This window comes from Mytilus californianus, unplaced genomic scaffold (genome assembly GCF_021869535.1).
Source record: "Mytilus californianus isolate M0D057914Y unplaced genomic scaffold, xbMytCali1.0.p SCAF_12, whole genome shotgun sequence".
NCBI lineage: Eukaryota > Metazoa > Mollusca > Bivalvia > Mytilida > Mytilidae > Mytilus > Mytilus californianus.
This window is the reverse complement of record NW_026262604.1, coordinates 21,748,941-21,771,090: the sequence shown is the minus strand read 5'-3', so window position 1 is coordinate 21,771,090 and position 22,150 is coordinate 21,748,941. Positions and strand designations below refer to the sequence as shown.

The window sequence follows — 22,150 nt, the reverse complement described above, 5'->3', positions numbered from 1 at the left end:
CAATTGATACAGAATGTCAATTTTTTGAATTAATTAAAGGAAATTCAAAAAGGTATCGTAATTAAGCGACAGATGTAATAATTATCGTATTTTCCTATTTGAAACTTCATTTTAATTGCATTATTTAAATGTATATATTATTAATTACGTTATATAACTTTAGAACATTGTTAACGATCGCGAGCTCTTCTTAATTAAATCAATGTGTGAAAGGGCCGTCGGTATCTGATGGTATCAGAGGGATTACAGGAAAAGGCCTAATTTGCCGACTGGAATGGAAATAATTAGTGAAAACAGCGAAAGAAATAGCGACAGACAGCTAATTTTGGATATAAATATGCTTAAAGTCTAAAAGGTAGATTTTTTCAATAAAAATAGCTTTCCACTCAGCATTATCGACAATAAGCAGGCTTAATCGATCTTTGGTTTTTCTAGTGTAATATACGGAAAAACAGGATAACTTTCTTAAACTATACTGGTTTTTCTAAGTTTTAAAAAAATTAACAACTTTCTTAAACTATCCTGGATTTGTACCAAACTTGGACAGAAGCTTGTTTATGATCAAAGAATAGTATCTAGAGGGAAATTTTGTAAAAAATTATTTCCTGTTTTTTCGTATATTACTTATAAATGGACTTAGTTTTTCTTCCAGTTAACATTACATACAGTCTGCAGTTAAAGTTTAATAAACATTTATTAGATTCATAAACCATCCTAGTTTTTTACCAAACTTGGACAGAAGCTTCTTACAATCAAAAGATAGTATCTAGAGGGAAATTTTTAATAATTTTTTCCCCATTTTTGATGAGCCTGCGACTAACAGCAAAAGTAGGCGAGACACTGAGTTCCGCAAAACCCTTACAAATTTTTATTAGTGTAGTCTGATTATCAAACATCCCTGTTTCCAAATCTATTGCTATTTTTTAGTCAAACATCTGTGATGTAATTATTTTACAATTTCAAATACCTTGCTTTATAGCTGCTTGTCTGTTAATAAATCTTATGATAGCAACATGTGTGTAAAATCTTGCCACATCATTGTAAGTACAATGTACTAATATAAGCCTGTTAAAATTGTATTTCATAATGTACATTAAACAAACACATGCTGAATCTTCCAATTACTGTAAATTCAGAAATTATTGCGAGGTTTTTATTAATGCGAATAATGCGACTACTTGAGTATCGCAATAATAAGAACTTGCATTCTAATATCAAAAACATATATCTGTATGTAGCTTTTCCTAAAATCGCAATAATTATGCTCGCATTTTTGTTAATTCTTCAAAAGTTGCAATAACAAATGCACGCAATAATTTCTGAATTTACAGTATCTATATTTAATCAATCGTTTTAATTTAAGGATGTTCGCTACTCTGTTTTAAAATAACAAGCTTTTTAAAAGACTTATAAATTGATAGTCATATAAATGAAGGAACTAAAAAAGCAGAAAAAAATTAAGGGTCCGTGTGCTTGTTTTTCGGGATATAACCCATTGAAAATTTGGCGGGAAATGATTTTCTCTAGACTTTTCATACATTTAACATTGGCATCTTTTTTCTTTCAAAAACAATGAAAAAATAACAAGGACTTTATAAAAATTTCAAATATGGCTTTTTAAACTATATGTAATAAAATTATGAAAAGAAAAGTATGGGTTAGTGGGCAAAATTTTTAATGGCACTACATGGATAAAACCAGAGGATTCCGAATATCTGGCAAAAAATCTAAAACAAAAGGAGCGAACATCCTTAACAAATATGTTGCTAACATAAATTCTGTCAAACTTGTTATCTTATGTTAGCAACATTTGGATGTGCTACAAATTAAGAGTTATCGGTCCTGGGGTAAAAATTTATTAAATGTCAGGCTGCCATATTTTCCAGGAGTTTTAAAAAAAGATATCAGGATTGTTCGTGTTGCTAACATAAGAATTTTCTGTCAAAATGTCTGTCCTTTTTCTTATGATAGCAACATTATATTTAACGTGTACTTTATTTAAAAAATATGATGTGAATAGATTTTTTTTTTTCAAAAAGTCTTCATTTATATAAGTATAACATGTATTCCAAAACAGAAGTTCATTGGTGTTGATAAATGCCAAACATACTTATGGGAATTTTTTTAACTTTCTTATATGGAATCTGCCAAACATGATTTATAAAAACATCTTTCTTAAATTTAAAAAACAGTGGGAGATAACAATGTAAGATGACACAATAATATATCATTATAGCCATTTGTATGAGGCTATAACTGTTATATCATTATAGCCATTTGTATGAGATCTCATATAAAGGCTATAATTGTTATATCATTATAGCCATTTGTATGAGGTCTCATATAAAGGCTATATTGTAAAGTCGCATTATTCTCATTAAAAAAAACCTTGCAATGATTTCTGAATTGACAGTAATTGTTATATTATTATTTCCAATACGCTAGAAATAAAGCAGAAAGTCATTTGATTGGCTGTTACAATTGCATCACAAAGAATTGAGGTTTTAAATTTCTATTTTTAAATATATTTAAAAAAATAACAGCAATATCAGATTTCAGTCTATACCTTTAAAAATACAGTTGAACATTTGACTCTTTCTTTCTTAAATCAAGTTAATTAAGATTATAAAATATAATAATATTAGGCAGTATACTAAGAGTATAGTTATACTATTTTTGAATTGGGACCCTCATATAAGAGGTCATCTTATAGTATTTTGAGAGGTCGCTTTTGATATTTCCCATGAGTGATTGATTAATTATGTTTATATTGAGTTGGGAATTGGATCTTAGTGTGAGTTATTAAATTTATGTATATATTAAAAATCAATCCTTTGGTAATTTTACTACTATTATTATTGAAAGTAAATAACGAGAGTTGAGATCAAGCAATATCCAATTCTCATGAGTGGTTAAACCTGTATTTCTCTATTGGTTTCCTTTGTCTAGGTGAAGTTTTTTTCTATTTCACTGCAAGCTTCAATTGAAAATTTGAAAGTACTTAAAATATCACAAATATTGTGTCAGGAATCCAGACTTCTGTTTACATCAGACATTTCCAAGCTATTTTATGCTTCAGAATGCAATAAAATTTGACCAAAAAGAATATTTTCAGGTGAAACATATGAGTGTTTTTTTTTTAATAAATTGTATGATATTGAAGAAATCACAAATATCAGTTGCTAATAAGGAAATGTGACATTTGGAAGTCATCATTGACAAAACAAATAATAACGGAAAAGTCACAATTTATAAATATATTACAGGGTAAGCCAACCAAATTAACACCATTAAAATCTTTTTTTACTACTTATTTACATCCCATTCCATTCAGTGTGAATAAAGAAATACCTCTTCATGTGGGATAAGTCAGAATAAAGGTTTGGCTGTATGTTGTCAGTAAAAAGATAGTCCAAAAATTTAAAATCATATCTGTTAAAGGATGTACTAAATTATTCCCCATTTTTCAAATTTTTCCAATCAAGGGGAGATAACCTCAGCAGAACAAATTCGAAAATTCTGACAACTACTAAGTTACTGTAAATTCAGAAATTATTGCATGCATTTATTATTAGGATTTTTAAAAAAATTGACAAAAGTTCGAGATAAATTATTGCAATTTCAGGAAAATCTGCATACAGATATACCCAGTATGTATCAGCTATCAGAATGCAAGTTATCATTGTGATCCTCATCCAGTCACATTATTCACATTAAAAAAAATGGTGCAATAATTTCTGAATTTACAGTATTAAATCTGATATATATATATACATACTACATAAATATATATAACATACTACATAATTATATTACTTTTTTTGTAATAGTATTTTACCCACCACAGATCGTGTTTCTTCACAAGTGCACATATATTTATTTCACAAATAATCCTGTCATCGAAAATTCCAATAGTGTTTGAAGCACTTGTCCATTTTAGTGCAAATTATATAAATATTTTATCATTTATAGTATGAAGAGTATACTTCTAAGTTGAACACACTGTACAATATAAATAACTCCTGTTATCTGGGACTATTATACTAACGTATAAAAATAAGTCCCAGCTGTTATACACCATCAAACAAAATATTTCTTTTGATGAACACATTAAGGACTTTTATTCCCATATTATATATATTATTCTATCTGCAGTCAAAATGACATTTATCTAATTAACAACCCCATGCTTCTTCAGTCCAAATTTTATAATCTGCAAATGAGCTTGCATCCAGCAAAAACTGACAGTAGTTTAATATATAATTAAGTAAAGTTCAGGCAGTTTAAGTCAATATAAACTGTTAACACAGAGATATGTCTCGCATTGTTGTAATTTTGATAATGCAAATGTTGAAATTAACATATAGCAATACTTAAACATTAAAGTTATGCAAATATTCAAAGTCGATGAACCATGACTGAAGGTACATGGCTAACAATCTCCATAGAAATGAGATGTGCCAATGCTAATTATATAATACAACTGCATACCAAATACCATTGAATTTAGCATAATTAAGTTGTTCCCTTTAAATAAACTGTAAACACAGAGATATGTCTTGCCTTTTTGTAATTTAGATGATGCAAATGTTGAAATTAAAATAGCAATACTTTAACATGTCAGTTATGCAAATATTCAAAGTCAATAGACAATGACTGAAGGTACATGGCTAAACAATCTCCATAGAAATGAGATGTGACACAGTGCTAATGCTAATACAACTGCATACCAAATACCATTGACTTAAACACAAACATTAACTTGTAAACTATGTAAAAGTTTCAAAGTCAATGAACCATGATGAGGGGGTGGGGCTATATAATCTCCATGGAAACGAGTCTTGCAAATGCCAACAAATTTGCATACCAAATATCACTGACTTAACATTAGCGCTTCATCTTAAACTGATCTAATCACAAACTATTTAATACATGTAAACTAAGGAAAAAGTTTTAAAATTATAATAGACCATGACTGAGGGGACGGAGCCAAATAATCAGCTTGGAAATGAGATATGCCAATGCTTATACAACTGCATACCAAATATCATTGACCAACCACTAATGGTTCCCCATAAACTGACCTAATCACAAACTAATACATGTAAACTAAGCAAAAGTTTTAAAGTCAATAGACCATGACTGAGGGGGCGGAAACAAATAATTTCCATGGAAATGAGATGTGCCAATGCTTATACAACTGCAAATATCATTGACCTATAACTAGTGGTTCCCAATAAACTAACCTAGTCACAAACTAATACATTAAACTAAGCAAAAGTTTCAAAGTCAATAGACCATGACTGAGGGGGCTGGGCCAAATAATTTCCATTGAAATGAGATGTACCAATGCTAATACAGCTGCATACCAAATATCATTGACCTACCACTAGTGGTTCACCATAAACTAGACCTAATCACAAACTAATACATTGTTGACGCCTATACAGCCAACGCCGCAAACAGCATACCTATGTCTCGTTTTTTGACTCTGTCAAGGCAAGACAAAAATTGTAAATTACTCTCTCTACCATTGTTTTAAAAATAATGATCATGATATCTTATTTTTACAGAGCATATTATTAAAATAGCAATTCTCTGTAACCACCAACCAAGTTGCAGACTTTTTTAAAATTTTGTTTGTTGGTAGCTATCGACAAACATAAGAAATATATAGACAAAAAAAGTGTTTATATTCCCTTTTGCCATGGTTACGGATCCCCTTTAAATTAGGCTCAAAATTGCATATTTGAGATGGAAAAATTACCATTTTCAGTTAGTTATCGTGCACACATTTCAATTTTGATGAATATTGTAACATTTGTTTATTAAAATATAACATTTAAGCTTAGTTAGAAAAGAGATGAAAAATAATTCTAATGAAAAGGCAAGGAGGTGGCTAGTAGTCTTTGATATTTAAAAAAAATGGAGGAATAGACAACCTGGGACCAAGAGACTGTATTATTCATGTAAGTCCCAGGTGCATCAAATTGTCATTAAATAAATGAACAAAAAACAAATAAACTGTACAAAAAAAAAGAAACTTCACTTTTGTAAAGGGATAGAATAGAGTCATTAGGATTACTATTGAATGACTATACGAAAAATAAGGTTATTTTAATGCCCATTGCCTTCAATATTTGTAAGAAGTTAGATAAATTAATGAAAATCATACATACTAATTAGGCCAAGAAATGTTCAAAAGAACTCTTTAATACACAAATGAGGAGATGTAGTCAGGTGGTATGACTGCCAATGAGACAAATATCTACCAGACACTAGAGAATGTGGATAATAAGCAACTAAAGGTCACTGTAGGTAAGTCTGTGGTAATTTCCTTGAGAATTTCAGACAGAGGAACTAATCGATGTAAAATATTCGATTGTTAACTTCACACAAATATGTAATCGAGCCTTGTTTTAGGGAGACTATGTGCATAACATTATTTAAAGGAGGGGTGCAGGGGCATTAGCTATGAGATATGAAAAAAAATAGAATATGATTAAGTTTGGTTCAATCATTAATAAAAGTGAAATAATGAAATAATAATTTGCTTTAAGCTGCCAATTTGGTTCAATTTTGTCAAAATAAGCAAAGAAACATCACTGATGAATTATTCACTTGCGAGTGAATAATTCGACCTCATTGAATCCGTATTCATGTGACCTTCAGTTTAACCCATTACTGGTAAGCATGCTTTAGTCATGTTCAGCCATTTAAAGGAAAAGAATGTCAACATTGAAAGTGAAACAAAGGTGAATCATTTTGTTGACTGATTCGATTCACAAAAAAATCATTCTTATACAGGTAAAAACGATAGTTAACTTATTTTTTAACCTATAACATGAAATGAAACAGACATAGAAAAATCCAATGCAGGAGGTCGCTATCTATTCATATCTATGTTTTTGTTTATATCGGGCTATGTGACCGTCGACAGTCTTCAGAGGTCATCTCGATAGTTAATTAGATGGCGTCTAGACTAAAATACACACTATCGAGTACATGCATTGTTAACTGTTTATTTCAGACTTACTGTAATTTGGATATACGTTTTAGTATGTTATAAATCAAATTTGAGAATTTGAGTCAAATCAGTGAACATGATTTTAACAGGTAATGCCCCTTTAAACTTGAAAGTGATGTATTTTAGAAAATTGCTCTATACATCTTAAAAAATATGATTATCCCCAATCTTGCCCATCTTCTTACAGATAAATAATATCCAAATCTTAAGTATAAATGCAACTAATTTAATAAGAAAAAAGTCTAAAAGAAGTGAGAACATCTTGTACCTGGACCCAAAACACAAGACTCACAAAAACAAAACCTCAAAAATAAGACTCTGATATATAATATTATGTATTAAAATAAAATTGTACACTGTAGCTCAAATGGATTTTGCAATTTCCTGCTGTTCACCATGGGCAACATTTCTAGATGATCCCTTGTGTATATGTATATGTTGGTCTCTTGTGGAGAGTTGTCTCATTGGCAATTATACCACATCTTCTTATTTTTATATCCTATGAAGTGAAATAGGTATTTCTTTTGCTTCATTTAACAAGAGTGCACACGCTGAAATGTCTTGCAGTATTTACTGACCATTGATTTTATGTTGGAAGTCTTAAAGATAAAGGTTTTACTACAAGTATCACATTAACTTAACATTTTTAAAGATCCATGGCAATGAGATCAAGGTCAGATAATCCTGTCAGACAGACATGTTTAACTTACAATTATTCCATACACCTATTGATTATGGTAATTGAAAAATAGACATAATACAAAAAACTTAACAATGACCAATGAACCATGAAAATGAGGTAAAGGTCAGATGAAACCTACCATATTGACATGTACCCCTCCCAATCATTCCCTACACTACACATAGTTGACCTACTGCTTATAGTATCTGAGAAACAGACCTAATAACATAACTTTAACCGTGATTACTGATCCATGAAATGAGGTTGAGGTCAGGTGATCCCTGTTTGACGGACATGTAGGCGATGCAAGGAACCCATATACCTAATAATGTTATCCTATTACTCATAAAAAGTGAAAAATTTACATGGCCAAAAAAACTAACTTTTTTTCAAGCAGTCGCTGAACCACGAACATGAGGTCAAGGACAATGACCATGTATGACAGATAGAAATTTCATAACATAAGGTACAAAATGTATCTGCATACAAGGTCTGAAGCATCCAGATCTTCTACCTTCTGAAAAATAAAGCTTTATACAAATCGTTTACTCTGCCGCCGCCAGATGGTAATACCTATGTCATGTATGTCTCACATACTGCGACGAAAGTCGCAGACGAGACAAAAACTAGAATGGTATTGGTTGGCTGCCCACTATGGACGAGTGGTAATAACAAAATCCACACAATCTGTAGAGTACCATACAAGTAATGCTGTGTTCACATGTAATACCAGTACAATGCATTTTGGATTCATCTGTGCAGTAAAATGTAGAGTAGCACTTCTACTGATTCTTCAAGGGGCGAACAAAAAATGTTAGTCCAGCTTGAGCAAAAGAACAAAATATAAACATTGAAATATTTTGAAAATGCAATACATCTAAATTTCTTCAATTCTGGTTTTTAAATTTCTTTAAATGAGTATTAAAATTGACATTTCCACACTAAATGGTCTATATACAATCAAATATGAAAGATACAAAAAGGTGAAAAGGGAGTCAAAATATATGTCTACTATAAACTATAACCCTTGAAATTAAGGTATATATTTTGGGTTTAAAGAAAAAATCCTTTTTTCAATCTTTATTAAACTTTCATGTATGACATCATATTGTTTGAATTACACAAATAAATGTTTAAAAAGAAATAAGGAGTCTTTTTAGGATGGGTTAGGGTCAATGTCAAGTTCATTCAAAATACCCCCCAAAAATAATGCATATATGTAGTGTGTATTACATGCGACTACAGCAGGAGATTGAACTTTGACCTACATGAATATTCACCATCCTCTTCCCATGACAGCTCATCATCCGTGTCAGAATCAGTGTTATGTAAATCTGAATACCCCTGGTCTCTTGCTTGCTGACTGTTAAATGATCTGTTCAGTGGTCGTTCCTCCTTAGTTCTAGGAACACCTTTCTTTCGTGTTTTCATTTTCATCTTGTTTTTTTCTTACGCATCTTTAACTGTTATAGGTCTGCCGCAATACTTGTAACCATCTGAAGATATGAAGAGACAACTGATCTTATATATTTACAAGATTGACCTTTTTATAAATATACTTCATGCAATTTTTTTACTGGTCCCTTCCAGATGTGGATCCAGGATTTTGAAAAAGGGGGGAGGCCCAAATTAGGCAACGGTTGGAGTGGAACATGTAAAAAGTCTATGCATTAACCTTACATATGTAGTTCCATTATTGGACAAGACAATCTATGTACTCTCTAGAAAGGACCTCCTGAGAAATTGAAATTTCTCACATTTACTGAAAAAATTAATCAATGTTAGTGTCCCATTTAAATAGGAACTCAGCTTGCCATAAAATATCTAGGTCATAAAAATATAGTTTCATAATCAAAGATGGTTTATGAATACAAATTTATACACATTCCAATATTTTGTCAATTTAAATGAACAAGAAATATTCTAACACTTATATATTCCAAACACCAAGATATTAATAATAGCTGATTTTCTGAATTGCATGTTTAACATATGTCTTTGCAGAAAGTTTTTTAAAGAAAATTAAATACTTGTATTCTGTGAAACTCAGTACATATAGCCGAGGGAAAAGAAAAAAATAGTGCATAATATACGTATTATTTCTCTTTGAAAAGTTACAAATTTTTAAATTCAAAAACACTGATGTTATTCATTGTTTGAACTCAAATTTGTATTGCTGCATCCATCACATTTCAAACATGCTTGAAAACTTACATGCATGTATAGATCTTTAATTTATTTTCAAACTGCACTGGTGGCAGCGGTCCAATATATACAGATTTGAATTTGCTAGGACTGACAATTTTCCATACAAATGTTGGTGGTTCAAGTATTTTTCCTAGATTGATTGATTGCTGTTGTTTAACACCACTTTCAGCAATATTGTGGCACAAAGTTTTTATTGGTGTAGGAAGCTAGAGTAGCTGGAGAGAACCACCAACTGACATTCAGCAGGAAAACTGAAAATCCTAGTCAATTATGCTGGGTTGGAATTTACAACCTCAGTGTTGACAGGCTAAAGATACAGTAGTTAACTACTTAAGGACCACTTAGCTATCCAGGTCCCTTTTTTTCCTAGAAATTTTTTTGAAAGAAAGATGGGTCGAATGAAAGGACTTTATCATGAATTTTGAAAGATGGGGCTATTAATATACAGTAATCTTAGGTAATCGGAAATTTCAAAATTTAAAAGAACGGGGCCTAGATTGATAGTAGGGGGCACAACCATACATAAACTTCTGAAGTTTGTGTCGCTGTTTAATGAATCATTAACATATACCCAACATTTCTTTTTATTCAAACAAAAGACCATCTAAAATTTTCAACTTCCAACAAAAAAATGACAAAATCTACCCAAGATCCTTTTACAAAAATTAATAGTTCTGCATGAACATCCAACAAATATATTTTTTAACCTATGATGCATTTATATCTTACCACAATAGGGAAAAGGCAGCCATATACACCATGTAATATAAACAAGAGCTATTTTTACAATCTTAAGGTTGAATAACTTCCTGAATTGCAAAAAAGTTTACCTTGCATTACGTTTCACCGTTGAAACACAAAATTTAAATACCCAAGTATTTCTTTTTATGTATTATTTACTGATATTTATACCTTTTGTTTTAAAGTTTGGTGTTAAAAGTGTTTACAAACAAGTAGAAAGAATTCATAACTTCCCCACTTAGTCTATTAAAATAGCAACGGTATTTGCTAAACTTAAGATAAATACACATTATTTAAATGCTCCAGATATTTCTTTTTTATATTCATTGTCAAACCTATCTTTACACAAACACAAATTTTAAATCAATAAAAATTTAATTTTAAGTCTCCTAGCTTTTCAGATGTGCCCATTTCAAAACTTATAAAAGAAACTTATAAAAAAAATATATATTTATTACTCACATGGCTTTCCACAACAGCAAAGATTTATTGTAAATGTTTTAAAGTTTAAATCAATATCCTCATACCAATTTGTATTATGAATTATCCATAGTATTTTGCAACAGATGTTTAATTGTCAACATAGGGCTCAACACAGGGATTTCTATCTCAAGGGAAATTATCTAATCTCTAAATATCTAATTTCAGATCAAAGTTGATATATATTGCTTGAGTATTATTATGGTATATTTCTTTATGAGTTTGAAGAAGAGGTAAAAATTATCAAATGTCCCCTCTATGGACCCTCAATTAAAACAAGAGGCTCTAAGAGCCTTGTTTTTGTTTGTTTGTAGATCTTGCATCAATGATTATATTGCTGTTTAATATATATATCAATGTGTGTAACATGCTTTTAAAGATAACTAAATTCTCTCTATCTATCATAATTTCTGCAAAAAGCTAAAAAAATTGGTAAAAATCATCTATCAAGGGCAATAACTTCTATAAGATTCAATTGACATTTTCTGTCATGTTGAATTTTTGTAAGTCTTCCTGTACTAAACATCACTGTATGAAGTTTCTGTCTATCTATCAAAATTTCTGCGAAAAATTAACGATGATAAGGACAGACACTAAGTGACGGCAATAGCTCATGTGGCCTTATGGTCAAGTGTACTAAGAAATCTTCAAGATAACAAATGTGTAAATTTAGGACAAAAAAATATAGATTTGTTTCCTGCCTCCTTACTTACTGGTAATTTCCATGTCTACCCTTACAATTTTTATGGACATTTTTGGTTGATGCAGTTTAAAACAAGGTTAATATACATAAGGCCAAAAAAAAAATATGTCTGTTTAAGGTTACATACTTTTAAAAAATAGGGTAGGTACAATGTAGGTCGGTATTTCCCTTTTATTTTATTTTTTCATTTCATTTTTTGTGACATGATTTTGAGTCATGCCGTTTCAACTTGTCGTGGTCCGAGTTGATCATGGGCTGAGTTTACCCGTATTTTTAATGATTGGATTATTTCCCTTGGTAATTGGTTGGGGAAAAATGGCGGCAAAGTGTTTATTTCATCACACGAGTTGCAAATTTCCTTAAAACAGCTGTCATATTCACGATTGTGAACATTGGGATGTATCAGGCAATTGATTTATATTATTTGCAACACTAACTTTGCTTTTGACACGAGTTCAGTTTATTTTTCACTTTATGACGGAAATAAAATGACTTAGGGTCGGCGCTCAAAAGTAACCGTAAACAGACATATATTTTTTTTGGCCTAATACTCTGATTTACTATCATGTCATATTTTTCCAATGAAACATACTGAGGATTCATTATTATTCGTTGGATACCAATTTACGTGGATTTCATGGGTACAGGGAAACCACGAATTTAAATGTTCAATGAATTACAAATGTTCCATAGAAATATATGTTGCCTAAAGCAAAACCACGAATTCAAATATCCACGAAAATGGAAGTTTTCCTCAAACCACGAAAATTGGTACCCACGAAAATAAATGAATCCACAGCCTATTTATACATGTTGATGTGTACTATTTCAGTCTGAATCATTAACATCCCAGAATGCACTGTGAAAACTCACAATTTTTAACTTCAACTGAATCAGCTCTCTGAGTACTGTACAAATTTTCATACTTGAGACAGCAAGTAACAGCATTCATTATAACCCAAATAGCAGATTTCAAACCAAGAAACCAATCACAGGGGAAAGTTTTAAGGCTTCATTAATTACATCATTAAACAAGAATCTGTCTACTTTCAATCTAGGTCAAATGCTCAGTCAAGAATGAAATGAAGGTCATAACTCAAATTATTTGGCATAAAATGTTTACATCATAATCATGATAATGAACATGTGAATCACATTTTAAGGTGATGCAAACACAAGGCCACACTTCAAAATATTTTGGTTTGCCCAAACCCTACCCAAAGGTAGAGACAGTGGGTAGGTAGATAGGCATTTTCTTTTTTTTTTCGGCAAAGAGAAGTTGAAGTGTTTTCATGCCTATCTGATTAAAAAAAAACTTTTTCACATCAGGACAATAAAAGATTTTGAGTAGGCAGATATTTTCTGGGTATATAGGGTTATGGAAAATAAACATATTCTTTTTTATTGCTCAACTGCATTGTAAACCACCTTAATCAAAATCTTAAACTTGATATGAGACAGAGGGATCCTGGCCAGGAAAGACACACAGACCAGAAAACACAGTGTGATCTCCCTAACTGAGACGGAGAGATCATGGCCAGGACAGACACACAGACCAGAAAACACAGTGTAATCTCCCTTACCTATGAGCCTGCACACTTTTCTTAGAAAGGACTTCTGATATAACAATTAAAATGAAATTATGTATGGGATTTTGAAGGAAAAATTATGCTTGAATCTCATTGGTTAGTACATTTTACCCTGTAAATAATTATTTAAAAAACCCCTCAGTGCCAAAATAACCAACAATTGATCACAGCCAAAATGAATGGTTGCCAATTTTACTTGTTCATGTCATTGCAGCTAACTTTTTCTGTAGGTACCAACAGGAACTCGGTTCCGAAATTTGTTGTTACATATTACTTTTTACTTCAGAACAACAATATCTGTTTCTTGTATGCAATTTTCATGTGTAACAAATTGGTGGACATACCCCCCCCCCCCCCCGCCCCCCCCCCACCCCCTTGACTTTGAGATACCCCTCAAGGTAACCACACACTTCTAGACCAAGACATTTTGGCACCCTATTCCATAGACAATTCAGCACTGTTTCTGACATTTCCACATCAGAACATTTCTGGACCAAACAAATCACTCACTGCACCATGTTTTACATTTCACTATTATTATCTCATTTTTCTATGTTTCCTCTTAATTATCTTTAAAAGAAAATTGTTTAGGGGCCAGCTGAGGCCTGCCTCCTGGTGCAGGATTTCTCACTGCGTTGAAGACCGATTGGTGGCTTTGGGCTGTTTTCTGCTCTTTGGTCGGGTTGTTGTCTCTTGGACTTATTCCCGGTTTCCATTCTCTATTCTATTAACCAAATCATAATTGATCAAAGTTATGCATTAATCAGTATGTTATGTAAGTTTATAATGAGTTTTGATTATTTCTCAATAAAGATCAAAAGTGTACAGCCTGTTTTTGCAGCGTTTGTTACTGTTTGATTCCTAAAATTCTAAAGACAAGAACATACACATGATACATTTTGTACCTGTAAACTAAAATGTATCATTTTAACATCACAAGCCATATTGAATAAAACGCCAGACTGAACATGATTAAAGGATCTGCCATCAACACCTACTTCTCCAAATAACAATTAAAAAAATATATGGATTACTAATTCATAATGTACTCCATACAAGATTTCATATTACAAAACATTTGCTATATATATATATATTATATATATATATATAAAAAAGAAGATGTGGTATGATTGCCAATGAGACAACTCTCCACAAGAGACCAAATGACACAGAAATTAACAACTATAGGTCACCGTACGGCCTTCAACAATGAGCAAAGCCCATACCACACAGTCAGCTATAAAAGGCCCCGAAATGACAGTGTAAAACAAATCAAACGAGAAAACTAACGGCCTAATTTATGTATAAAAAATGAATGAAAAACAAATATATAACAGTTGCGTAGCTGGACTTACATAAAGTGCAATCATAACTATTTTTTTGGACCATTTTATGCAGAAAATTATAACTTTTTTCGGGCATTTTCCCGGTATGCCATGCTTATGAAATTCACATCACATTCACACCCAAACTCCTATTTTGTGAATACTTGTGGACTTTATAGTGATTCGGCAAGGGAGGAGGCTATGGACCGCTCAAAGTCCCCAGCTGGTCCAGGGTAGCACCCTAGTCGGGGATCCAGGGCAGCACCGTAGACGGTGGTCCAGGGAAGCGAATCCCCATGAAGCTCCGGGCATATGAGTAATTACAGTGACTGCTTTGAACATGAAAAATACCCTATCAATATATTTTATAAAACGGGAAGATCAGGAAGAGTCGACAACTGAAGCGTTAATCAATGGACTATTGACAAACCCGGGAACAGACAAGACACAAAAGGAGAAACAAAAACATTCAACATTGAAAACTAAATACAGATGAAAAACACGGACCCAGAAAACAATGTGGCGACCTACGGTGCTCCAAAAGGGTAAGCAGTTCCTGCTTCTTGCAAGACACCCGTAGTGTGTCTCATGAAGGTCATTCTCAAATCAAAGGAGAGGTTTCTACGACAACGGTAGAAGGTCATTTGGGACACAGATACCCCATGTGAATCAATAGTCTTTTGGAAGAAAGGATAATGGGAATACGAAATCTAACGGCAACTTTTTAGTCTTGACTTATAAGTAAGGGATATAAATCTAAGATGTTTTCAAGGTGATTGTATTGAGCCTGTATTATTAAATGTTAATACTGCATGTAAGACTTAAAGTATAGTTAATATCGAAAGTCCATATATCTATTTTTTGCCAAGGCAAATGATCGCAGAACTCTCTTGGTGTTGATATCCATTTCTTTGTGAACATGTATGAGCGCCAACGAAGATAGTCTGTCCTGTACCATGATTGAACAGAGATAAGTTTTCGGTCGCCTTAATGCACTAAATGACCGTTCAGTAGTTGATGTAGTTACTGGCATTGTAACTAGAATTGAGAAGATTGCAAATATTGAAGGACATATAGTTCCTTATCAGTCACTGCTACAGACGACATCAGAGATTTTGGCTTTAAACACCGCCCGACACGATAATCTGTAAAGACTAAAGACTATCCGTAATTCAATTTCAGAATTATTTTTTTTTTGTGAAAAAAACGTGCAAGCAAATGATTTTTTGCATAAAGGCAGCTACGCGCCTGTATAACACATAAACAAATTTTTTGGGTCATATGACTGACCCAAATAATTACACAAAATTTCCAAATTGAAGACATGTACATTTGTATTAAATCTAATACAATTTCTATATAATTTGTCCTGAAGACGCCGATCTAGTCGGTGAAACTAGTCGACAAAATAAAACTTGCAGTTCACTAAATGTTGAACATTGTCAATCCAGCGGTACTTTATCTATTTATTTTTATTGACAACCCTGCATACCATCGGGTATCCTCTTTAGTGACTCTACCTTCACTTCACCAAAAAGGTGTTGGTTCAGCAGCTTCTTATTCTTATCTTATAAATCTAATACATTAAAACCTACATCAGTATCAGGTCACTGTGGTAACAGAATTAGAATGAATAAGGTCTGAAAGCTCAACAATGGAATATAAGCAAAGTAGGTTTATGAGGTACCAACCAATTTGTCCAAATAGTTATGACATCTTGAAAGGCTATTTTAATTTTTTGCCGTGACAAGGTATGAAGGTGACAGCAAAAAATTAAAATAGCCTTTCAAGACAATATTATTTGGACTAGGTCTATATCAAAAATATAAGGAGATGTGGTATGATTGCAAATGAGACAACTAATTGAACTATCCACCAAAGTTCAAATTAAGTGGATGTAAGCAATTATAGGCAACTGCACAGCCTTCAACAATGAGAAAAACTCTAGTCAAAATACATCAATTATTTGGACTAGAAAAACTCTTACCGTATAGTTGGCTATAAAAGGTACCGACATGAAAAATAAGAAATATTCGAATATTATACTCGAAGATTATATATATCTATGTGTGTCTCATTCAATGGGGTCTAAGCGTGATGTGGGATTGGCCTAATTTTTGTAAGTGTGATGCGGGATTGGATGATTTTTTGTAAGCTTGACACGTGAAGGTCATATTATTGAGCGTGAAAACAGGAAAGAAGTTGGGTGGGACAAGTGAAATTACAAGCATTATTATTACAATGATAAGTGGGGTACAGGAATCTGACAAACAATAAGCGGGCTCCGGGTTCAGATCCACCAAATGAGACCCCCATCTATCACCTGATCACTACAACTATACAAGACTATATGGTCAGATCATATGTTTTCGTACGTCATATGAATTCGTACTATGCATGCTTTTCAATGGAAATTGTGACGTCACAATGCATTCTTAATAGCACGAAAACCCATGAGACGAGGATACAACAATAATCAATCAGGGTTTTTTTATTCGCACAGGGTAAAGGAACGGTAAAATCTTAATAGCTATGAAACTTTCTCACTTTATCAAATATTACTATTTTGGATATTGCTTGCGTGTGTTAACTTGAACAGCCAAACTTTCCTTAGGCTAAACTGCGACTTCTAGACTTCTAGATGCATTGAGATTTGTAATCAGCACATCTCGACACTGTCAAAATTTTGGCGGGAGAAAAATAACAGATAAAATCCGGACTGGATACGGAATTATCCCGGTTTTTTTTTGAACGACCATTTAACTCCGAAAAACATTTACTAGAAAGATATGTTTTTACACAGGGACGAAGCTGGGACATAATATATTAGTATGATATTAATAGTCCCAGGATGAAGTAATGACGATTGAAATAAGTTTTTCTCAATTTAACTAAATCATCGACTATTTTTCCGAAAAGATACATTGCCAAGAATCTGTCCGGTTTAAGGGAGATAACCCAATTTGAAAACAATTATTTGTATCGGCAAGGAAGATAAACCGTCCTCGCTCCATATGGGGTCACTTGCCTTCTGCTTCTGCTTCTGCTTCTGCCTGATAATGGCCACAATCAACGAGCTGATTATTATGCCATGACATAGGTGCGCATACAGACCCCCTCCCCCACCCCCCAATTTGATAATTTAGTTCAGCTTTGTCAGAGAGGCTTTAAAGGCCTCGACTGACGGATGCTGATGCTACCCCAGGAGGGAGAGCGTTCCAATCCCTGATCGTTCTCGGGAAAAATGAGTATTTCCTGTAATCACTTCTGGATGCTGGAATTTGGAAACTTTTGTCGTGCATGTTCCTCGACAGTCGTGTTGGTTGCATAAGACGACCTTCCTTAGTTACAGCCACTTTGTTGTTTACTATTTTATAGAGCATAGTTAGTCTAGCGTCTTTTCGCCTTTTTTCCAGAGATGGCCATTCCAGGTGCTCAATCATTTTGCTGACACTTGAGTGGTTATGTTGTTTGTTGGAAACATATCTTTCTGCTCGTGTCTGGACCATTTCTAGACGATCTATTTCGGTTTTAAAGTATGGGTCCCATACTGGACTTGCATACTCTATCAATTTCTGAAGAATCATTTTTATTGTAATGTGATATAAAGGCATCTTATTTTATATGAAGTTTAAACTGTAAGAATGTTGACTGTCGCTGTCGATGACGATATATAAATACAAGAATGTCTCGTCTCGTGTACTGTCTTTGTGATTTATTATAATGAATGTCTACATGTATAACGTTTTCAACCAGAAAGCACGTGAGATTTATCTCATTGCATCATACATTATTTAATGTCCGTAACATTTGGACCCTGTTTATATATATGCTATTTTGATTTGACATTAGGCAATTTGCATCGGTGATAACTGTATCGCCATGCATTCTAAAGTTCCGATTTCATCAGAAGGGCCGTTTTTACTGTATAACAATCTTTGTTTATCGATGATGACCCAGATTTATCCGCTGAACTACACGTGTGATCAGATGTATCTAATAATTGCGTTATGTTGACTGTATCATGTGTATTGCTGTTGTGTTTCATTCCGCCGTAATATTTTGACTCTTATTAAACGTTATAGAATATTATGAGATCGAAGAATATCGCCATGGTTTTGAAGATTTCCAAGAAGACCTTTTCATTTTAAAGAAAAGATGATAAATTTATTCTGTACGAGAACATTTTATTTCTGACTATGTTGATTCAGAGACATATATACACAGAGATTGGCAACTGTAACAGTGGTCAGCGAAATCCAATTAAAAACACGCATCACACGAGACTTTAACGAGATCGCCATTTTGCATCTGATCATGACAAGTTCACCACCGCTTCGATTTTTATTTTACATCAAGCTTTTCAAAACAGCATAATGTAAGTATATATTTCAATTTCGTAAATTATTTACCTTGTTTTATTCAGTTTGTAGTACTTGTTAGTTAAAATATTATGACGATTAACGTTTTATTGTGGTCAATAATAAGGGGAAAGCTTGGCCGACATGGACGTTATGAAATTTTTTTACACGGACGTATTTTTTTATTAAAACCTTTTCATTCGAAAAGGAATAAAACCATTTATGAGATGAATCACTTTTCCCAAGACATACTGGTTTTGTGTAAATATGTTGAATTTTTCATTAAATCACCCACTTTGATGCAATTTACAATTAAAATTCAGCATTCTCGCTGTCGGCCACGTTCAATTTTTAAAATATAAAGACAGGCCCCTGTCCATGTCTACAGTCAATAAACTTTTCCATCTTTAGAGAATAATTATTCCCAGCATATATATGTCTCTGGTTGATTTTATGAATACAGATAATTTTCATGTTAATTTTGATCTACGTTATTTGTTTACTTTGAAATTAAGCTGATGTGAATGTGTTTATCATTTAGCGGTGTGATATTCATCATAAATAAAACCTTTAATTTCAGAGTATATAAGGTCTCTGATGATCATATGAAATTTGTATTCAGCTATTTATAATGATATCAGTTTGTCTAGTAGGAAATGCCATTAATGTGTGTTTATCACTGTAAGTGTTGTGTGAAAGTAATGCGTGCATAAGGTCATCCGAGGGAGGAGTCCGAGATGCCAGACTTTCGGTTTTGCAGCGTTGATCAATACGTTTGTTTTGAAATGGTTACTAGAGTGTCGAGAGATTAACTTTATTCATGTAAACTTTCAATTTTGGAAATAATTATAAATTGTATTTTTTTTAAACACATAAACATATTGACCATTGTAAAAAATTAGTATTTTTTTGTTTTGTGGGCGGGATGTTATATATCAGTATGTATGGTCGGATTATGTTTCTGTGTGTAAGAGAGAGTTGTTCCCCTTTTGCCAGTATTTTGTATTCTTGTTTGTGACGTCATCTTTGTCTGATTAAAATGTAGAAATGGAAGCAGATGTGTTTTTATCTGTCCGTATAAATAATCACTCCATCCTTGCTACCAGAGCTATTCCCCAAGTCTGTAACACATGTTACAGATCTTTTTATTATATCTGTAAAAAATATATTATTCTAAACAATAAAAATCTTCTCAATCTCAGTCTTGATGAAATTTCAAACAGGACTCAGTGTTAAGGTTAACTCTAAGGAAGGCAGTTCATCAAGTTCGAGTTATATTTGTCATGATCATCAGACACCGGCATAGTTTAATAATTCTGTATTTTTTTTTCTTTCTCATAGTTTAGAGTCATTCCATTTGCTGAACATCTTTCCAAGACGGAGACTACTGTAGAATTTTCCAATAACATAACAAATTAACCGTAATATCTGACAGGAATGTGCACCCTAATAACATGATAAAAGATGGCCAGTTTCATTTTTATCATACTGAATGTTCTTTTTGCTTAAGTTTGTTCATTGTGTTGAATACTATTTGTTGACAATTTAAATGTTCCCATTTTTGTGCATTTGTTGATGGAGAATTGTATTATGGACAATCATACCAATATACTCTAGTATAAGAAACAAAAAGATAATATTTTTGTTTAATATATTTTATTTATTCATTTAGTCATACAGATAAACAAATATACAACAAACATATAAACCATACATCAAACATACACAAAACACTCATATATATTATTCTTTTCGTTCAGGCATGTAGAAAATCAAACACATCGAAATGTAAGAACATACATATATACATATGCCATTGAACATTCATCTTAAATATACATTTTTTAAATTAACAATCTCATACTTTTTCTCTCATATGCTCATGTCACTCATTCATTTATTCCACTGCATACACATTTCACCCAATATTCAAACATTTATATTCACATTCACACATATAACCTATATCATAAAGCACTAAAATACATACTTTCTATGTTGTGATGTTACACTATTGTTTCAGAAAAAGGGTGAAGGTTTGGTACCATTAAAACGTTTAAACCCGCTGCATTTGTTTGCACCTGTCCTAAGTCAGGAATCTGATGTTCAGTAGTTGTCGTTTGTTGATGTGGTTCATAAGTGTTTCTCTTTTCTCGTTTTTTATATAGATTAGACCGTTGGTTTTCCCGTTTGAATGGTTTTACACTAGTAATTTTTTGGGGCCCTTTATAGCTTACTGTTTGGTGTGAGCCAAGGCTCCGTGTTGAAGACCGTACTGTGACCATTTTCTTTGACTGAAGTTGCTCCTATGTTTAGATTTCTCTTAAGGAAGCCTATTGTTTAGATTTTTAGATTTCTCTTAAGGAAGCCTATTGTCCTATTGGATTTGTTACATATGTTATTGATATGATCATTCCACTTCAGTTCAGATGTGAAGGTGCAACCAAGGTATTTAGCACTTTTGACAGGTTCAAGTTTGTGGCCATGCAATGTGTACGATGTTGGAATGGTGTTGTTTTTGCGGCTGATGGTAAGAACGTTACATTTGTCCGGATGGAAGGACATTTTCCATTTGACTTCCCATGTTCCCAGTTTGTCCAGGTCGTTTTGGAGGTCGTTTGAGTCTTTGTCAGATGAGATGGTAAGATATGCTATTGTGTCATCAGCAAATAGGCGGACAGTGGATTTGACCCCATCTGGCATGTCGTTGATGTAAAACAAGAATAATGTAGGACCAAGTACAGAGCCTTGGGGAACTCCAGATTCTACATCAATATGTGATGAGCTCTCTCCATCCACTACTACTGCTTGCGTTCGATGGGATAAGAAGCTGACAATCCATCTATTGATTTTACCACTGATACCGTAATGTTCTAGTTTGTGTACCAGGAGACTATGACTGACTTTGTCAAATGCCTTTGAGAAATCCATTATGAGAACATCTGTCTGTTTACCTGCACTCATATTTTTAGTGATGTCATCCACGAATTCGATTAGTTGGGTTTCGCACGAGCGTTTACTACGGAAACCA

The 22,150-nt window shown here is 32.7% G+C and overlaps 1 protein-coding gene across 4 annotated transcripts in view; it reads right to left on the bottom strand.

Annotated features, from left to right (window-relative positions):
- The window catches only part of LOC127721545 (endothelin-converting enzyme homolog), a 66,637-nt gene extending 55,433 nt beyond the window's left edge, over positions 1-11,204 (bottom strand). The window contains exons 1-2 of one of the 4 annotated variants that reach the window (XM_052228306.1): positions 11,121-11,204; positions 8,978-9,205 (exon numbers count right to left, since the gene is read on the bottom strand). In XM_052228306.1, the coding sequence (XP_052084266.1) occupies positions 8,978-9,146 (169 nt within the window). In that variant the 5' untranslated portion in view covers positions 9,147-9,205; positions 11,121-11,204. Of the gene's footprint in view, positions 1-3,842; positions 3,862-8,977; positions 9,206-10,646; positions 10,690-11,120 lie in introns of those variants that run through there. The other 3 variants (XM_052228309.1, XM_052228307.1, XM_052228312.1) reach the window with 3 other exon arrangements.
- Between the last annotated feature and the right edge of the window lie 10,946 nt (positions 11,205-22,150).